General features: G+C 35.3%; 1 protein-coding gene across 3 annotated transcripts in view; it reads left to right on the top strand.

Annotated features, from left to right (window-relative positions):
* SLC44A1 (solute carrier family 44 member 1) overlaps positions 1 to 14890 on the top strand; it is a 216335-nt gene that overhangs the window by 149303 nt on the left and 52142 nt on the right. For 2 of the 3 annotated variants that reach the window (XM_069575521.1, XM_069575520.1), the window contains exons 13-15: positions 3398 to 3535; positions 10153 to 10389; positions 12175 to 12255. In XM_069575521.1, the coding sequence (XP_069431622.1) occupies positions 3398 to 3535; positions 10153 to 10389; positions 12175 to 12255 (456 nt within the window). Of the gene's footprint in view, positions 1 to 3397; positions 3536 to 10152; positions 10390 to 12174; positions 12517 to 14890 lie in introns of those variants that run through there. The other variant, XM_069575522.1, reaches the window with a different exon arrangement.

Genomic DNA, 14890 nt, shown 5'->3' with positions numbered 1-14890 from the left:
TTATTCCATGCCTGGTTCTAACTGTTGCTTCTTGACCTGCATACAGGTTTCTCAGGAAGTAGGTAAGATGCTAGTATTCCCATGTCTTTAAGAATTTTCCACAGTTTGTTGTGATGCACACAGTCAAAGGCTTTAGCATAGTCAATGAACCAGAAGTAGATGTTTTTCTGGAATTCTCTTCCTTTTTCTGTGATTGTTTCTGTCAACGATTGTTGGCAATTTGATCTCTGGTTCCTCTGCCTTTTCTAAATCCAGCTTGAACATTTGGAAGTTCTTGGTTCACATACTGTTGAAGCCTAGCTGGGAGAATTTTTAGCGTTACTTTGCTAACCTGTGAAATGAGTGCAGTTGTGTGGTACTTTGAACATTCTTTGGTATTGCCTTTCTTTGGGATTGGAATGAAAACTGACCTTTTCCAGTCTTGTGGTTGCTGTGGAGATTTCCAAATTTGGTGACAAACTGAGTGCAGCACTTAACAGCATCATCGTTGAGGATTTGAAATAGCTCAGCTGGAATTCCATCAACTCCACTGACTTTGTTTGTAGTGATGCTTCCTAAGACCCACTTGACTTTGCACTCCAAAATGTCTGTTTCTAAGTGAATGATCACAACATTGTGGTTATCTGGGCCACTAAGATCTTTTTTTATATAGTTCTTCTGTGTATTCTTGCCACCTCTTCTTAATATCCTCTGCTTCTGTTAGGTCCATACCATTTCTGTCCTTTATTGTGCCCATCTTTGCATGAGAAGTTCCCTTGATAGCTCTAATTTTCTTGAAGAGATCTCTAGTCTTTCCCATCGTATTGTTTTCCTCTATTTCTTTGCATTGATCACTGAGGAAGGCTTTTTTATCTCTCCTTGCTACTCTTTGGAACTCTGCATGCAGATGGATATATCTTTCCTTTTCTCCTGTGCCCTTTGCTTCTCTTCTTTTCTCAGCTATTTGTAAGGCCTCCTCAGACAACCGCTTTGCCTTCTTGCATTTTTTCTTTGGGGATCGTTTTGATCGCAACCTCCTGAACAGTATTATGAACCTCTGTCCATAGTTCTTTAGGCAGTCCGTGTATCAGATCTAATCCTTTGAATCTATTTGTCACTTCCACTGTGTAATCATAACAGATTTGATTTAGGTCATACCTAAATGGCCTGGTGGTTTTCCCTACTTTCTTCAATTTAAGTCTGAGTTTTGCAATAAGCAGTTCATGATCTGAGCCACAGTCAGCTCCTGGTCTTGTTTTTGCTGACTGTATAGAGCTTTATCTTAATTTGCAAAGAGTAGAATCCATCTGATTTCAGTATTGACCAACTGGTGATGTCCATGTTGTCTCATGTGTTGTTGAAACGGGGTGTTTGCTATGACCAGTGCGTTCTCTTGGCAAAACTCTATTAGGCTTTGTTCTGCTTCTTTTTGTACTCCAAGGCCAAACTTGCCTATTACTTCAGCTATATCTTGACTTCCTACTTTTGTATTCCAGTCCTCCTGTGATAAAAAGGACATCTTTTTTTGGTGTTAGTTCTAGAGAACCTTGTAGGTCTTCATAGAACCATTCAACTTTATCTTCTTTGGCATTAGTGATTGGGGCATAGACTTGGATTACCGTGATATTGCATGGTTTGCCTTGGAAGCAAACCAAGTTCGTTCTGTCGTTTTAGAGATTGCACCCATGTACTGCATTTTGGACTCTTGTTGACTATGAGGGCTACTGCATACAAGCTATGCCAGTTTGTATGAAGACATTTCCTGTATTAAGATCATACTGTGTTTCTCAAAGAGCACTGTTATTTCCTGCTGTTCCAATATTGAATAAAGTTTATGAACCACAAATAGTGACCTACTCAGTACAGTAGTCTCTTTTGGCCCTGAAAAGTTCTGCATTTTTAACCAATGAAATTAATCATATAATGGCAAATTAAATTTTTGATGACTCCAACCTCATCTTCATACCCAGTTCGTAATAACTAATGAGCAGACAATTGGAACACTCATAAATTAAAGACTCTCTCTTCTGATCTCAGTGTTTAAAACATTACAGACAACACAGTATAAAGTATGCCTTTGTGTTCTGTGATTTTCCTGCAACTTCATATTTTGGACTCACCAACAACTTCTTAAGTCAGCACCAAACCAAAAATTGCTCAGGACTCTATGTTTTCATTACAAAGTCCATATACGTTCCCTTCTTAAGAGTCAGACATATTTCATGTTATGTTACTTATTCACATTTTCCAGAAAATGTCAGTGCTATTCTAGAATGTAATGCAAAACAGAAGAAAAAAAGAAATCAGAGTGACTATTAGTCAAAGAAAACATGGGGAGACAGAAGCAGGTATGATTGGATAAAATATGTCAGCTGGGGACTGAGTACTACAGGAGAAAGAAAACCAGCCCAGTCTAGCCCCAGCAAGAGCAAGACTGAGAAAGGGCTGGGGGTGGGAAGGAGGAGAGGGATTCTTAGATATTTATGAGCTTCTATAACCGAGAAGTACAGAATCTGGCTGGTTCCTAACCATGTAAAGACTCACCAAGTGCAAGTACCTGGTTTCTTTCTCTGCTCTGACTTCCGTTATGTTGGCAAGACAGGCATGGTCGTCTGTATCCTCACACCTTGCGTCCAGGTACATAAGAGAGCTCCTCTGTCAGAGCACCTACAGAAGAGAAAGAAAACTTCTTTTTTTCCCAGAAGCCCAGGGGAACATCTTTTACTTTCATTGGCTCTGATTCGTTTATGTACCAATTCCTGAAGCAGTCATTGTGGGTGAAACATGTTGATTGACTTACATCGATCAAAGCTTATCCCCAGAGCTGGAGGTAGTGTCAACCTCACTCAGACTCCAAGAGAATGAGAAAGCATTGTTTTCTCAAAGGGGATTTGATGTTCTGCCCCAGGAGGGAGGGGTATAAAATCAGCAACAAAGAGTTGTCTACTGCTAGAACTGTGAGTAAGTGACAGCACAGAAGAAAGTGCCAAGGAGGAGGAAATAGATGTTCCCGATATAACAGCACAGCAATCTGGTGCCTTTATATGTGCGTGTAGCTTTTAAAGCATCACTGAAATGCCTAGTGATGAACCCAAAGTATCTAGGAAAGGTTAAATTATGGTTTGATTTTAATAAGATGGGGAAGAAGGTAATGAATGTTGGAAAGGTTTATGTGTGTTTTAATAAATGTCAGTGTTTTTAAAGGACCAAAACTAGGCCATCCGAGTTCTCTTCACCATATCAGGTTTTGTTTTTTTTTTAATGTCTTATATTTCCTTGTGCTTAATCTAAATCTGTACCTCACCAAAGCCATGGGTTTAACTGTGAAATATTTTTGCAAGCTATGCTTTAACTATCCTTGGTTTAAACTGTAAAGAAAACATTTACTGATTAAAAAATTGTTTTCGCTTTTGTCCAGAATGCATACACAGCCACAGCTATCAACAGCACCAATTTCTGCACTTCAGCGAAGGATGCCTTTGTCATTCTCGTGGAGAATGCTTTGCGAGTAGCTGCCATCAACACAGTGGGGGATTTCATGTTATTCCTAGGCAAGGTAATAAAACCAAGTATATTATCTGAGACATACAGTAAATTTTCACATATGCAATAGTTGCTCTTAATTTAAAAAATATATGTAGCTGACCAAAAACCTAAAAGTCACATAATATAAAGCAAGCACTTACAGAGCCCTCAATATGTATCAGGCATTTTTCTAAGTACTTTACATGTATTGTGCTCATTTAATCCTCATAACAAATTTGTAGTGGAAATTCTATTATTATCTATTAACTTCATGATACAGATGAGGAATCAGAGGCAAGCACAGTTAAGTAATTTGCCCGTGATTCTCCTGACATATTTTGAAATAAGAAACAGTCCATGTGGTGGTTAGGCCCACTGCATCTGAAGCCTGGCTGCCTGGATGAAAATCCTGGACTCACTAGCTGTGTGACCTAAGGCAGGGTACTTAACCACTCCATGCCTCTGTTTGTCCATCTGTGAAATTGGTGTCACAGTAGTGCCAAACCCCTAGAGTTATGAGGATTAGGCTAATTAAAATGTGTAGAGTACCTAAGATAGTGCCTGAGACATTGTAGGTTCTTGATGAATATTAATGGTCATTGTTAACTATATATAAATCCCTTAAACTAGAAACTGTTAGGGAATGAGAGCTAACTGTCCTCAAGTATCTTTTTATTCTATGCTATTAAAATCTGAAAAATACGAGATAACATTATAATTGGGGTTCATTGTATCTATATTTCAAACCATAAAATACTCAGAAAATTTAAGATACTACCACTATAACCTAATAACTTATTTTTATATTACCTCCCATGTTTTCCATAGGCTTATATTTCTATAGTATAACAGCCCTACTATACATACCTATTTGTTCCGCTCTTTTCACTTCATATCCTATTATGTATTTTTTCATATTGCTTTGATAACCTTAATAATTACTCATTATCATGATGGCCACTGTTCCATCAAATGCTATTTTCTTACTCTTGAGCACTTTTTACTCCAGCCACTGTGCTTTTGAAAGGAAAAGCACATTTTTCCCTTGCAAAGGAAACGGGAAAAAGTATTTGATGTTGAAAGGCATTGATTAGCACTATGTAGGTTTTTTAATTTATTTTTTCATTGGAATATAATTGCTTTACAATGTTGTATTGGTTTCTGCTATAAAACAATGTGAATCAGCTATAAGTATACATATATCCCCTCCCTCTAGAGCCTCCCTCCCACCCCTAACCCTCATCCCATAGCACTGTGTAGTTTTAAGTTCTCAGGCACAGTCTTCTAAGAAGAATTATACAACTGTACAGATAGTTATTTTAAAAATTTTTAATTAAACATATATTATGACTCCTGGATTTTTGTCATGTTTTTACAATAAGAAATTTTTTATAGTAAGAATGAAATGAGTTAATTCATATTAAGGACTAAATACAGGTCTGACCTTATTACTAACCATTACTGTTATTTATGTGCTATATGAATAACTCAGGGAGACTCCAGATTTTTGGTTTATTTTTTACATATTTATAATTGACCCCTAGTACTAAAAAGCAACTTAAAAACATATATAAATATACAGAGCAATTAAAAAGTTTTTGACACTTACTGGGTACCAGGCACTGAGGGCAGTGCTTTATGTGAAGTGTTTCATTTGGTCCCCCACCCTCCACCCCATAAGGAGAGCTCCTGCTATTATCTTCATTTTATAGCAAAGGAAACCAAAGTTTAGAGAGCTAAGTAGGTTGTCCAAATTTAGAAAACTCAAATGTGGCAGAGCTGGAGTTCAGATTCAGATCTGTCTGACTTCAAAGTTTTTAATCACTGTGAGCTATAATTGCCTTAACTGACAAAAATTTTGTCCCTGGGCCTTTTCTCCCAGAAGCCTTTTGATTCAGTGATTCTGATGATGGTAAACTACTAGAGATAATTCTAAATACAGCATTATTTATAATAGTGACCAAATGTAAGCAATCTACTGCCTAACAAATAAAAGTTGGAAGTAATAATCTGCAGACTATTTGCCTATTAAAACTTTTTTTTTTTTTTTTTCAATTTTTTTGGCCATGCCATGCAATCTTTAAGATCTAGTTCCCTGGCCAGGGAATGAACCTGCGCCCTCCACAGTGAAAGCACTTTAACCACCAGACCATCAGGGAATTCCCTAATTATGTTTTCTTATTTTTTAATTTTTATTTTTACTTTATTTTACTTTACAATACTATATTGGTTTTGCCATACATTGACATGAATCCACCATGGGTGATGTTTTCTTATTAAGAGTTTATAATATGATTGTGTATAATATGGTAAGTGGAAACGCTGAGTAAAACTACTAGACTATCACAGAACTGTTTAAAAATGTGCATAAGAAAAAAATTAAAATTAATATCTCAAAATGTTAATAATGATTGCTTTCAGATATTGAAAATATGAGTGATTCCAAACCCCTTCTCCCACTTTACCATGATAAAGTTTCTATGCATTTTGTATAATGGAAAAATATATACATAATAAAATGTAGTGTTTTAAAATTGGCTTTGAGTTTTTTAGCAGCCTGTCTTCCAAGAAGACAGGCTTTTTTTCTTAGGTTTTTTTCTTACGTTTCATAACCTTTTAGTCATTAAACAAGTATAGAGTACCTACTAGTAATGTACCAGGGGCTTTTCTGGATGCTGGTTGTAATACTAGTCAATAAAGTGAATTTAAAATCTGGTGGAAAAGACAGTTTTGTATCCCTTTTTTCGCTTCATATTATGAGCATTTCGCATTTTATTTAAAATGTCTTAAATGTGATTATACAATTGTATAATTTATTTAACAAAGCCTTTGTTTTTTACTATTGAGCTTTCCTCAATTTTTTTACTATTATAAAGTGTACTATAGTGAAACTTTTGTATACCAATTCTTGCCCACAGTAATACTTATGTCCTAAGGCCAGAATTGTGGAAGTGGAATTAATGAGTTCAAGTACATAATAGGATTTTTGATATGTATTTCCAAGTTGCTTTCCAGCAAAGTATAATTTTGAATAATATATCTAATGTTATTTACAAAAAGACCTAAGACCATGAAAGATAAACAGTTTTTAAACTCTCAAATCAAAAAAGGAAAAAGGATAAGAGAAAAAAAAAAAACTTCTGGGTTTCTAACATACTAAAATGAATTTCTTGTTTTCCTTTTTCTTTTTTTGGTTGTTTTCTGTTTTCAAAAATATACTTCTGATCACAAAATACAATAAATCTTTTAAAGAGTTTCTTTTGTTACAGTTAATGAAATTAACTAAAATTAATGAAATTAATAGCTGCTAGTATGCAGAAATAGTTTTTGGTCAGATAGTTCAACTAGATAGATCATAATAAACATAAAAGTGTTAGGAACAAATTATTAGTGTATTCAACAGCTTGGATGAATCTTGAGGGAATTATGCTGAGTGAAAAATGCCAATCCCAGAAGATTAAGTGTTGTATGATTCCATTTATACAACTTTCTTAAAATGACATTATAGAAATGGAGACCATATATGTGGTTGCCAAGTTAGTGATAGGGTGGGAGGAAGTAGGGATAGCTACAAAAAATTAAAATGAAGGAGGCTTGTGATGATGGGAATGTTGCTATCTTTACTGTACCGGTGTCAATATCTAGATTGTCACTTTGTATTCACTGCTGTCAATATAATTTTGCAAAGTGTTATTACTGAAGGGAACTGGATAAAGGGTACAAGGGTACATGTTCTGTGTTACTTTTCTACTATTTCACATTAATCCATAATTATTTCAGAATTTAAAATTTAATTTTCAAAACCTTGATTTTAGAAAGAAAACAAAAAATAGTGTCATGGATTTTGTTTCTATGAAGCCCCAATGATTTTATCGAATGGTAAATTAGATTTAGAAGAGACCCTACCTCCTCTAGTTTAGTGGCCTATGACCTATGATTGCTGGCCTATAGGGTCCTCAAAGGTTAAGAATAAAGATGTAGAAGCTATATTTCAACATTTTAAAGTCTAATAGATATTGCATATTTATATTATGTCTATTTAATAATACTTTTTGTGACACTCCTTATATGTCCTAGTTGACAGTTTAATCTGAGTTCATTCAATTAAAAATGAAAATAAAAACTATTACTTATAGATGCTATTTTATTGGTAAACAAAATCTTTCAAAAACATGGGTTTCATGGGAGAAAAGGCATCAAAAATCCAAGATTGATGACCAAAACAAGGAAGAAACTAAGATTGCCAGTCACTATGTAAAATGCTTTCAGAATGCTTATTTTAACAATTACAGGGTGTATGTCATATTGAATCTCTTTTAAAGATGGATGAATAGGCTCAGAAAGGTTAAATGAACTTGCTTAGTCACAAAACTAAAAAGTACTAACTCAGATTCAATCTTATATCTTTCTGACTCCAAAACTAGTATCCTTTCTTCCTCTTTTTCTCACATTCTACCCTGATTTGCCAATAATTTATCCTTTATTATAAGATTGTCTAAACTTTTAAAATTATATATCCTATTAAAAATTTTGAGCACATTTCCCCAGTATATTTATTTATTTATGACATATGCAAAGCTTTTAATAAAAAATAAATTTTTAGTTTATGATAAATATAAATAGAAGTCCCAAGTGATTCTCTTGAACACTCCCTTGGCTATGTGTACTCCACTATGAAGGACACCCACCAGGTATATAGAGCCGTACTTCTTTTAGGCTGTGGACTTTCTAAGACTCACTGGGGGTACTTTTAAAATGAATATTGCTGACTTCATCTTAAATCCAACCTATCAGACTCTCTGGGGGCAAGGCTCAAGAATCTGCATTTTATTCACAAACTCCCCAAGTGATTCCTAGCCCATCTGATAATTTGATAACCACTAATGTATCCTCTGCTTGAGTGGATGCATGATACCCTTTCATTATACTAGGGAGTAATTATTACATTTCTTTGACTTTTTAAGCTAAATATCACTGATTTTCATAGTTGTTTCTCATGTGCAATATTCTGCCTCAACAGCTTTTGTCTCAACACCTGCTTTTCCTGAGCCACATCTTCTGCCTATTATTGACTTTAACATTCAAATGTGGTTTTAACTTTTTGTGATGTAGAGAAAGCATAAAGCAGCTCAGTTCTCCCATAGGATAGATGTAAAAACATTAAAGAAAAGGATAAGAAATAACTCACTCTAAAATTGAAACAAAAAAAAAAAAAACTGAAACCAGAAGAGTGAAAAAATATGGGCCTAATTAGCTGTTTGTGGACATTACCCCAGAAATAACTCGTCATGAAAGAAGATTCTTAAATGTGTTGCCACAAAAATGATGGGAGGGGAGCAGATCCAGCTTTGCTCCCTAAAATCATCTGAGAGAGGGATCAATTTGTAGCTTAACCAGTATATCCTCTGATGCATTATAATTCCTGGTTAAGACAATGATGAATGAGAGATGCTTTTGTGTCGACAAATAGTAGAGGAAAGACAAAAAAATTCCCAGTCTCTTGTCTTCAACCCTGGGCAAGGAAAGGCTGCTGTGGTTCTTGAGGACTCTTTCTTTTTCTTTGTTATTTACAGCTTGATGCTAGGCCAGAGTGAGGCTAGGGTTCAGTGTACCTATTACTGTGATGTATCAGTATCCAAGTATTTGCTGAATGTTTACCTAGAAAGAGCAATGGTGTTGGCATCACAAGACTATTTTTTGAGTGGTATATGCTCTTTATTCTACTCTGTGGCCTTGGGCGGATCAGCTAGGCTTTCTACGAATGTTTCCCAATCTATAATACAAGGGTGATAATGTTTGCTATAAGCTATTCATAGGGTTATTGAAAAACTGAAATAAAATATATTAAATGGACCGCAGAAAATTTAAAGTGCTGCATGTGTGGTGATGAAGCATCAGAGTAGGTGGTTCTTGACAGTGAGCAAATGGCTATTTCTTTTATTTTTACAGCATGAATGTGTTTCGCAATCTTTTTCTTCACAAATAGTCCAAATCAACACTTCATAGCAAATCGTATTAAACATACCACATGTTCTATGGGAAATAAAATACAAAGAGAAAGCTCTCAGAGATGTTGGTTGCAGCATTATTTATATCTGAAAACAATGTCTCCAAATGTAGGAGGATGGTTAAATAAATTTTAAACCACCCACAGAATGAAAAGAGTGTAGCTGAATATGTACTTAAGAAGCATGTATTATATATAAATATTAATGAAGAGCTTTTAATGAGTTGTTTATATAATAGCATTTCATATATATAAAAATGCTTAGAAAAAAATACACAGCAATACTCTGCAATGTCAGTAATTTTCTTCTGCATGCTAAGAGTGTGTAATTTTTTTTTTCTAAGATAGGTATGCATTTCTCTTAGAGATCGCCACAGATGCTAAATAAGTGAAGTCTTAGGGAATAAGCATACCACTTGGAAAACTTGTTTATTTTTATTGTCAACGTGGATGATGTTTTATGTTACATGATACACATGTGTATGCATATCTATGGATTATACTTTCTAAGTTGCGGGGGCATGAATTCATACAGCCATCATTTCTAAATAGTAAAGAGGATTGTAAGTCTGCAGATGATGAAGAAATAGAGGTTTTCTGCAGGAGGTTATTCAGTGTGGTCTTTGTTTTCTCCGTTTCAGGTGCTGATAGTCTGCAGCACGGGTTTGGCTGGGGTTATGCTGCTCAACTACCAACAAGATTACACAGTATGGGTGCTGCCTCTGATCATCGTCTGCCTCTTTGCTTTCCTAGTCGCCCATTGCTTCCTGTCCATTTATGAAATGGTAGTGGATGTTTTATTCTTGTGTTTTGCTGTTGATACAAAATACAATGATGGGAGCCCAGGCAGAGAATTTTATATGGATAAAGTACTGATGGTAAGTACTTCAAATGCCCTCTATTGCTTTAAGGATTAAAAATACTAATATAAATGTTGTAGAACATTCTCTATGTTTAATTCCCATTATATGCAACTGAGTAATTCAGAATTAATCTGTAGCACTCATGAATGAGGCTAGTCTTGGGGAAGTCAGGGAAGAAGACCCTTTTGGCAAGAATGAGACCATTTCAATCCACCTAGCTAGAGCAGTGTCCCACTGAGAGTCCTGAGTTCACATTGCTCCCTACTGTTCTCCTTGTCTCTGCAGTTAGATGAACTTTAGTAGGCATTTTTAGCCCTTGAAACTGCAATGTTGGACCACTCACATTCTAAGTGCCTTTTCTGAATCAGGATTCAAAGACAAAAGATTTCCCGGGTTGTAGTGCCTACCTGTATTTCTCCATCTACCACTTTTCTAAATATTATTGGTGTCAACCTGTTAAAACTCATTATCCTAGGTATGCCAAGCCAAACTGAAGATGTTTTGTAATGAATACAGATTATCAGACCCATGACTGGTAGATTGTATTGTTTTCCACTAGTCAAGATCCAAACCTTTACAAAGATAACATATTCTTTATAGTTACATAGCCTCTACAGCTTCCCTATATTAGAACCTCAGTTAAATGTTTTAAAAAATTTGGAAATCATATTAAAATGATTTAAATACTGGGATCTATGTTAAATGCTACCTAATTAAAGACATTTTTAATAATACTTTACTATTAATCTGTGAAATATTCCTATCTCAAGAATGAATAGTACTGAAGATTAAACATTAGACATTGAAATAACAAAACATCTTCCAGTAATATGGTTTATCCAGTTAAATCTAAAATAAATGTATTAATAAATAAGCTAGATTTTTTTTCAATTTCAAAAATTCCAAGTGATTCAACTGACCTATTTGATATTCATTATCTCTATTACTAAGAACATCACCAGCTACATTTTGGGCATTTTTATAATCTCAATTATAATCCTAACTGATTATTCTCATCATTGAACTTGACTTAAGAGCACTGCATCTCTCTTGTGATTAAGGCATTTAGAAGGAGGGATTTGTTTTGTTCTTTAAGCCACTGATGAAAAACAGAGTAAAATATACAGTTTTTCTCATTTTAGTTTTGTCTGTAAGAATGATGAGGATATTGAATGAGGAAGTGCTCCATAAACTTTGACAGGATAGAAATGTTTCCTTTGGGGCATAATCCCATTTTAACTGCTTCTGACCAGCTGTTTCTGGTTGTTACTCCCTGTCTTCCTACTTTATGGAATAATTTCAAGGCCATATAGATAATTTTTTTAAAGTAGCTTATTTATGCCTTGGTAAAAATAGTATACTAAGTAGTGTGAGTGCTTTCTTTTACCTACTAGAGTTATTTTAAAGAGGGGGCTTAGTGGAATAAAATGTTCTTGTTTCATTTATTTAGCCTTGATATGGAAAAAAGTAAAATAACAAAACAAAATTCTAAGGAGAAAATAGTCTTTTCTAAAAAACAAGAGTTATTTTCTCTTCCAGATAACTAAACATCTCTTTGAGTCTAAGTAAGATTGTCACAAGGAATGGTGGGAAAAAAGATTTTATATCAACAGCTTGCAGTCCATACCCTCAGACTGAGCCATTCTTGTTTATGGTACCAAACATTATTTATTGCTGGTTTTTTTTAGGCCATCCATTTACCATTACTGAGTCAAACATGTCAATATTCTTTAGAAATCATCTACCATCTAAAGTCTGAAAGGACCTAAGAATTTATGTAATCTGGTTCCTGTTTTTCAGGAGTTTGTGGAAAACAGTAGGAAAGCAATGAAGGAAGCTGGTAAGGGAGGCGCTGCTGATGCCAGAGAGCTAAAACCGATGGTAGGTGGTGGTGAGGAGGCAGCTGCCCTCCAGGAGTTTCACTTTCTCTTCCTCTCTCTCTCTCTCTTCACTGACTGCACTTGTTCAGGAGAAGCTGTTGTGATCTGTATCACGCAGGACATGCTGCTCTTTCTGTTTGTGTGTTTACCCATCACTTGGATGGCGGAACTCTTGTCCCAGCTGAGACCGCCTTCTGTAAAAGTAAGCTGAAAGGAACAGTGTTCATGCCGGGGGTAGGGGATCTCTTTGTCCCTGAGGTGAACTTGGCAGTTTCCTTTTTTTTTGTTGTTTTTAGCTATCAGAGTTTAGTTTTCATGGGACAGAACATTTGGTTGTGCACTTGAACTGACAGTTTAATACTTATCATTTTAGAAGTTATGATAGCAATTCCTTTCAACTTGCTGAAATTCATATTTCTCCCCCATTTTAATATTGGTTTGTTTATGTTGCTGTCTTCTGCCCTTTGCTGACTTTTTCTTCTGTTGCCTGGACTGTACTTTCTTTGTTTCTTAAGTGATTTTTCAGTAGCAAACAAGGCTATTTCTATCCACACCCACATTCCCACTCAGTAAGACAATCTGGTCATCTCCAGCCTCAGCTTAATTGTGAGAAAGATAAATTATCTCTGGTCAGTGATATATATAACCACTCTCTTTTCATTTGAAAAAAGCAACTTAAAGTTAACCAGTGAAAGAGAATCCTGAGTAGCTTTTCCAACACACATTCGTACTGCTGCATAATGACAGATGTCTTTAGCTATACTGGTCTAATTACTGCTTGTATTACAAATGTATTCTTCTTAAATAGCATGTTTATTTCAAAATATTATATAATTGCCTACATCCTTAAAACAGTTAATTTAAAATAACATGCCTTCTGATTGCATATAATGTCCCAAGAAAGGTAAGGGAAGGATTCTTTTGTCTTTCTTCTTTATACTTTAATAAATGGTTTGAGTTATAAGTCTCTAATTTAAGAAATAGATAGTTTAAAGCAAGTCCATTTAAGTATGTAGGAATAGAGGAGATGGGTTCATGGCAGAGGTACATGTTTATACAAAATAATTGCATAGTTAACCTGCATTAAAACCTCACAAAATGTTTAGACATAAACTCTTCTCTATAACCCCATCCGTTGCCTGTTTCAGTGTTGGCTCTTAATAGCATTGATGATGATAAAATCAAAACTTCAACACTTATAGTCCCAAGGCACAGGTTGCTCTAATCATAATTAAAAAGATTTAGAATTGCCATATAAACTCTTAGTTTTAAGTGTGCATCAGCCAGAACTAGATGAACAGAGAAGGGTTGCTAATCACCAGTATCTCCTATGAGGATCCTCACCTTCCTACCCTTTCTTTCTGCATCCCCTTTACTTCACGTAGCCTGAGGGGGTTGAAGTGAAAATTCTGCCAACACCAAGGTGGTCTGGAAAAAAGAGGAAGGCTTCCTTCTTGCCACTGCTTGGTTGTCCTAATTGTTCAGAAAATAAAGTTTCAAACCCAAAACTTTTAAAAGATATATACAGTCTTAAAATGTAAACTCTCCCCTCTTTTCTCTCTTTTCAGTGGTTGAAGCTTACATTAAATCATTCTTCAGTGAAAAGTGTTTAAAGAAAGGGAGAAATAATTAGAACTTTAGCACTAGCTACTCTGACCATGAGCTAGCAGGTATTTCTCTCTTATTCTTGGGGGAAAGATAGCTGACTTGTGGCATACCAGAATGCAAATATATCTTCTCCTACCTAGACCCCTCATTCATAGGTATTAGTACTAGGAGAATTGCCTACATTATGTGACATTCTACTAGAAGCCAAAAATGTAGAAAGGGTTTTCTCCCCCTAATACTAGTTTCAGTTTTGAATTAATATCCCTTAATTCAGAAACTGCATTGAATTCTTCATTCTGCTTTTATTTTATGTTGTTCACTGGTTCATTGCTTGCAGATTAATGACAAAGCCCTCTGCTATGTATCCAAATACATCCTTTATGTGTTGTTTTTCTGGTGCTTTGCACACTGTAGCATTTGATCTGTAAGAATGATATTTTAAGTGGTTAAAAAAGTTCCTGTGAGAGAAGTGTGAATTGTTGTTCCCAGCATAGTTAAATCTTTTAACTTTTAAATCTTTCATCAGCACCTTTACTTCTTCTCTTCTTTTGTAGTATGCATGAAGAGAGTTGACCCCAGCTACCACCAGCATCTTGTGTATGTCCCTAAAGAATTATTTTAGAAATCCCCTCCTATAGTTTGGGGCTTGGTTGAATTTAGGATTGCTTATTTGTATTTGCTTGGTTTAATTCACATGTTGTTCCCTTAGATGAAAGTTCTGTTAACAGACCATCATCTATTGAAACACTGCTGTTCAAGTTCACTGTCTTTCTCTTTAATGCAATAGTTTAATATAGGAAGTTTTTTCAGTCTATAAAATAATGTGCAGAAATCTAAGATTTAAATATTTACTTTTGATGGGATCACTGAACTAAATGTCAGTTCAGTTCAGTTCAGTCGCTCAGTCGTGTCAAACTCTTTGTGACCCCATGAATCGCAGCACACCAGGCCTCCCTGTCCATCACCAACTCCCGCAGTTCACTCAGACTCATGTCCATCGAGTCGGTGATGCCATCCAGCCATCTCAT

The sequence above is a fragment of the Ovis canadensis genome, chromosome 2 (assembly GCF_042477335.2).
Source record: "Ovis canadensis isolate MfBH-ARS-UI-01 breed Bighorn chromosome 2, ARS-UI_OviCan_v2, whole genome shotgun sequence".
NCBI classification, from domain to species: domain Eukaryota; kingdom Metazoa; phylum Chordata; class Mammalia; order Artiodactyla; family Bovidae; genus Ovis; species Ovis canadensis.
The sequence above is the reverse complement of the archived record's forward strand: the minus strand, read 5'-3'. Positions and strand labels throughout refer to the sequence as shown.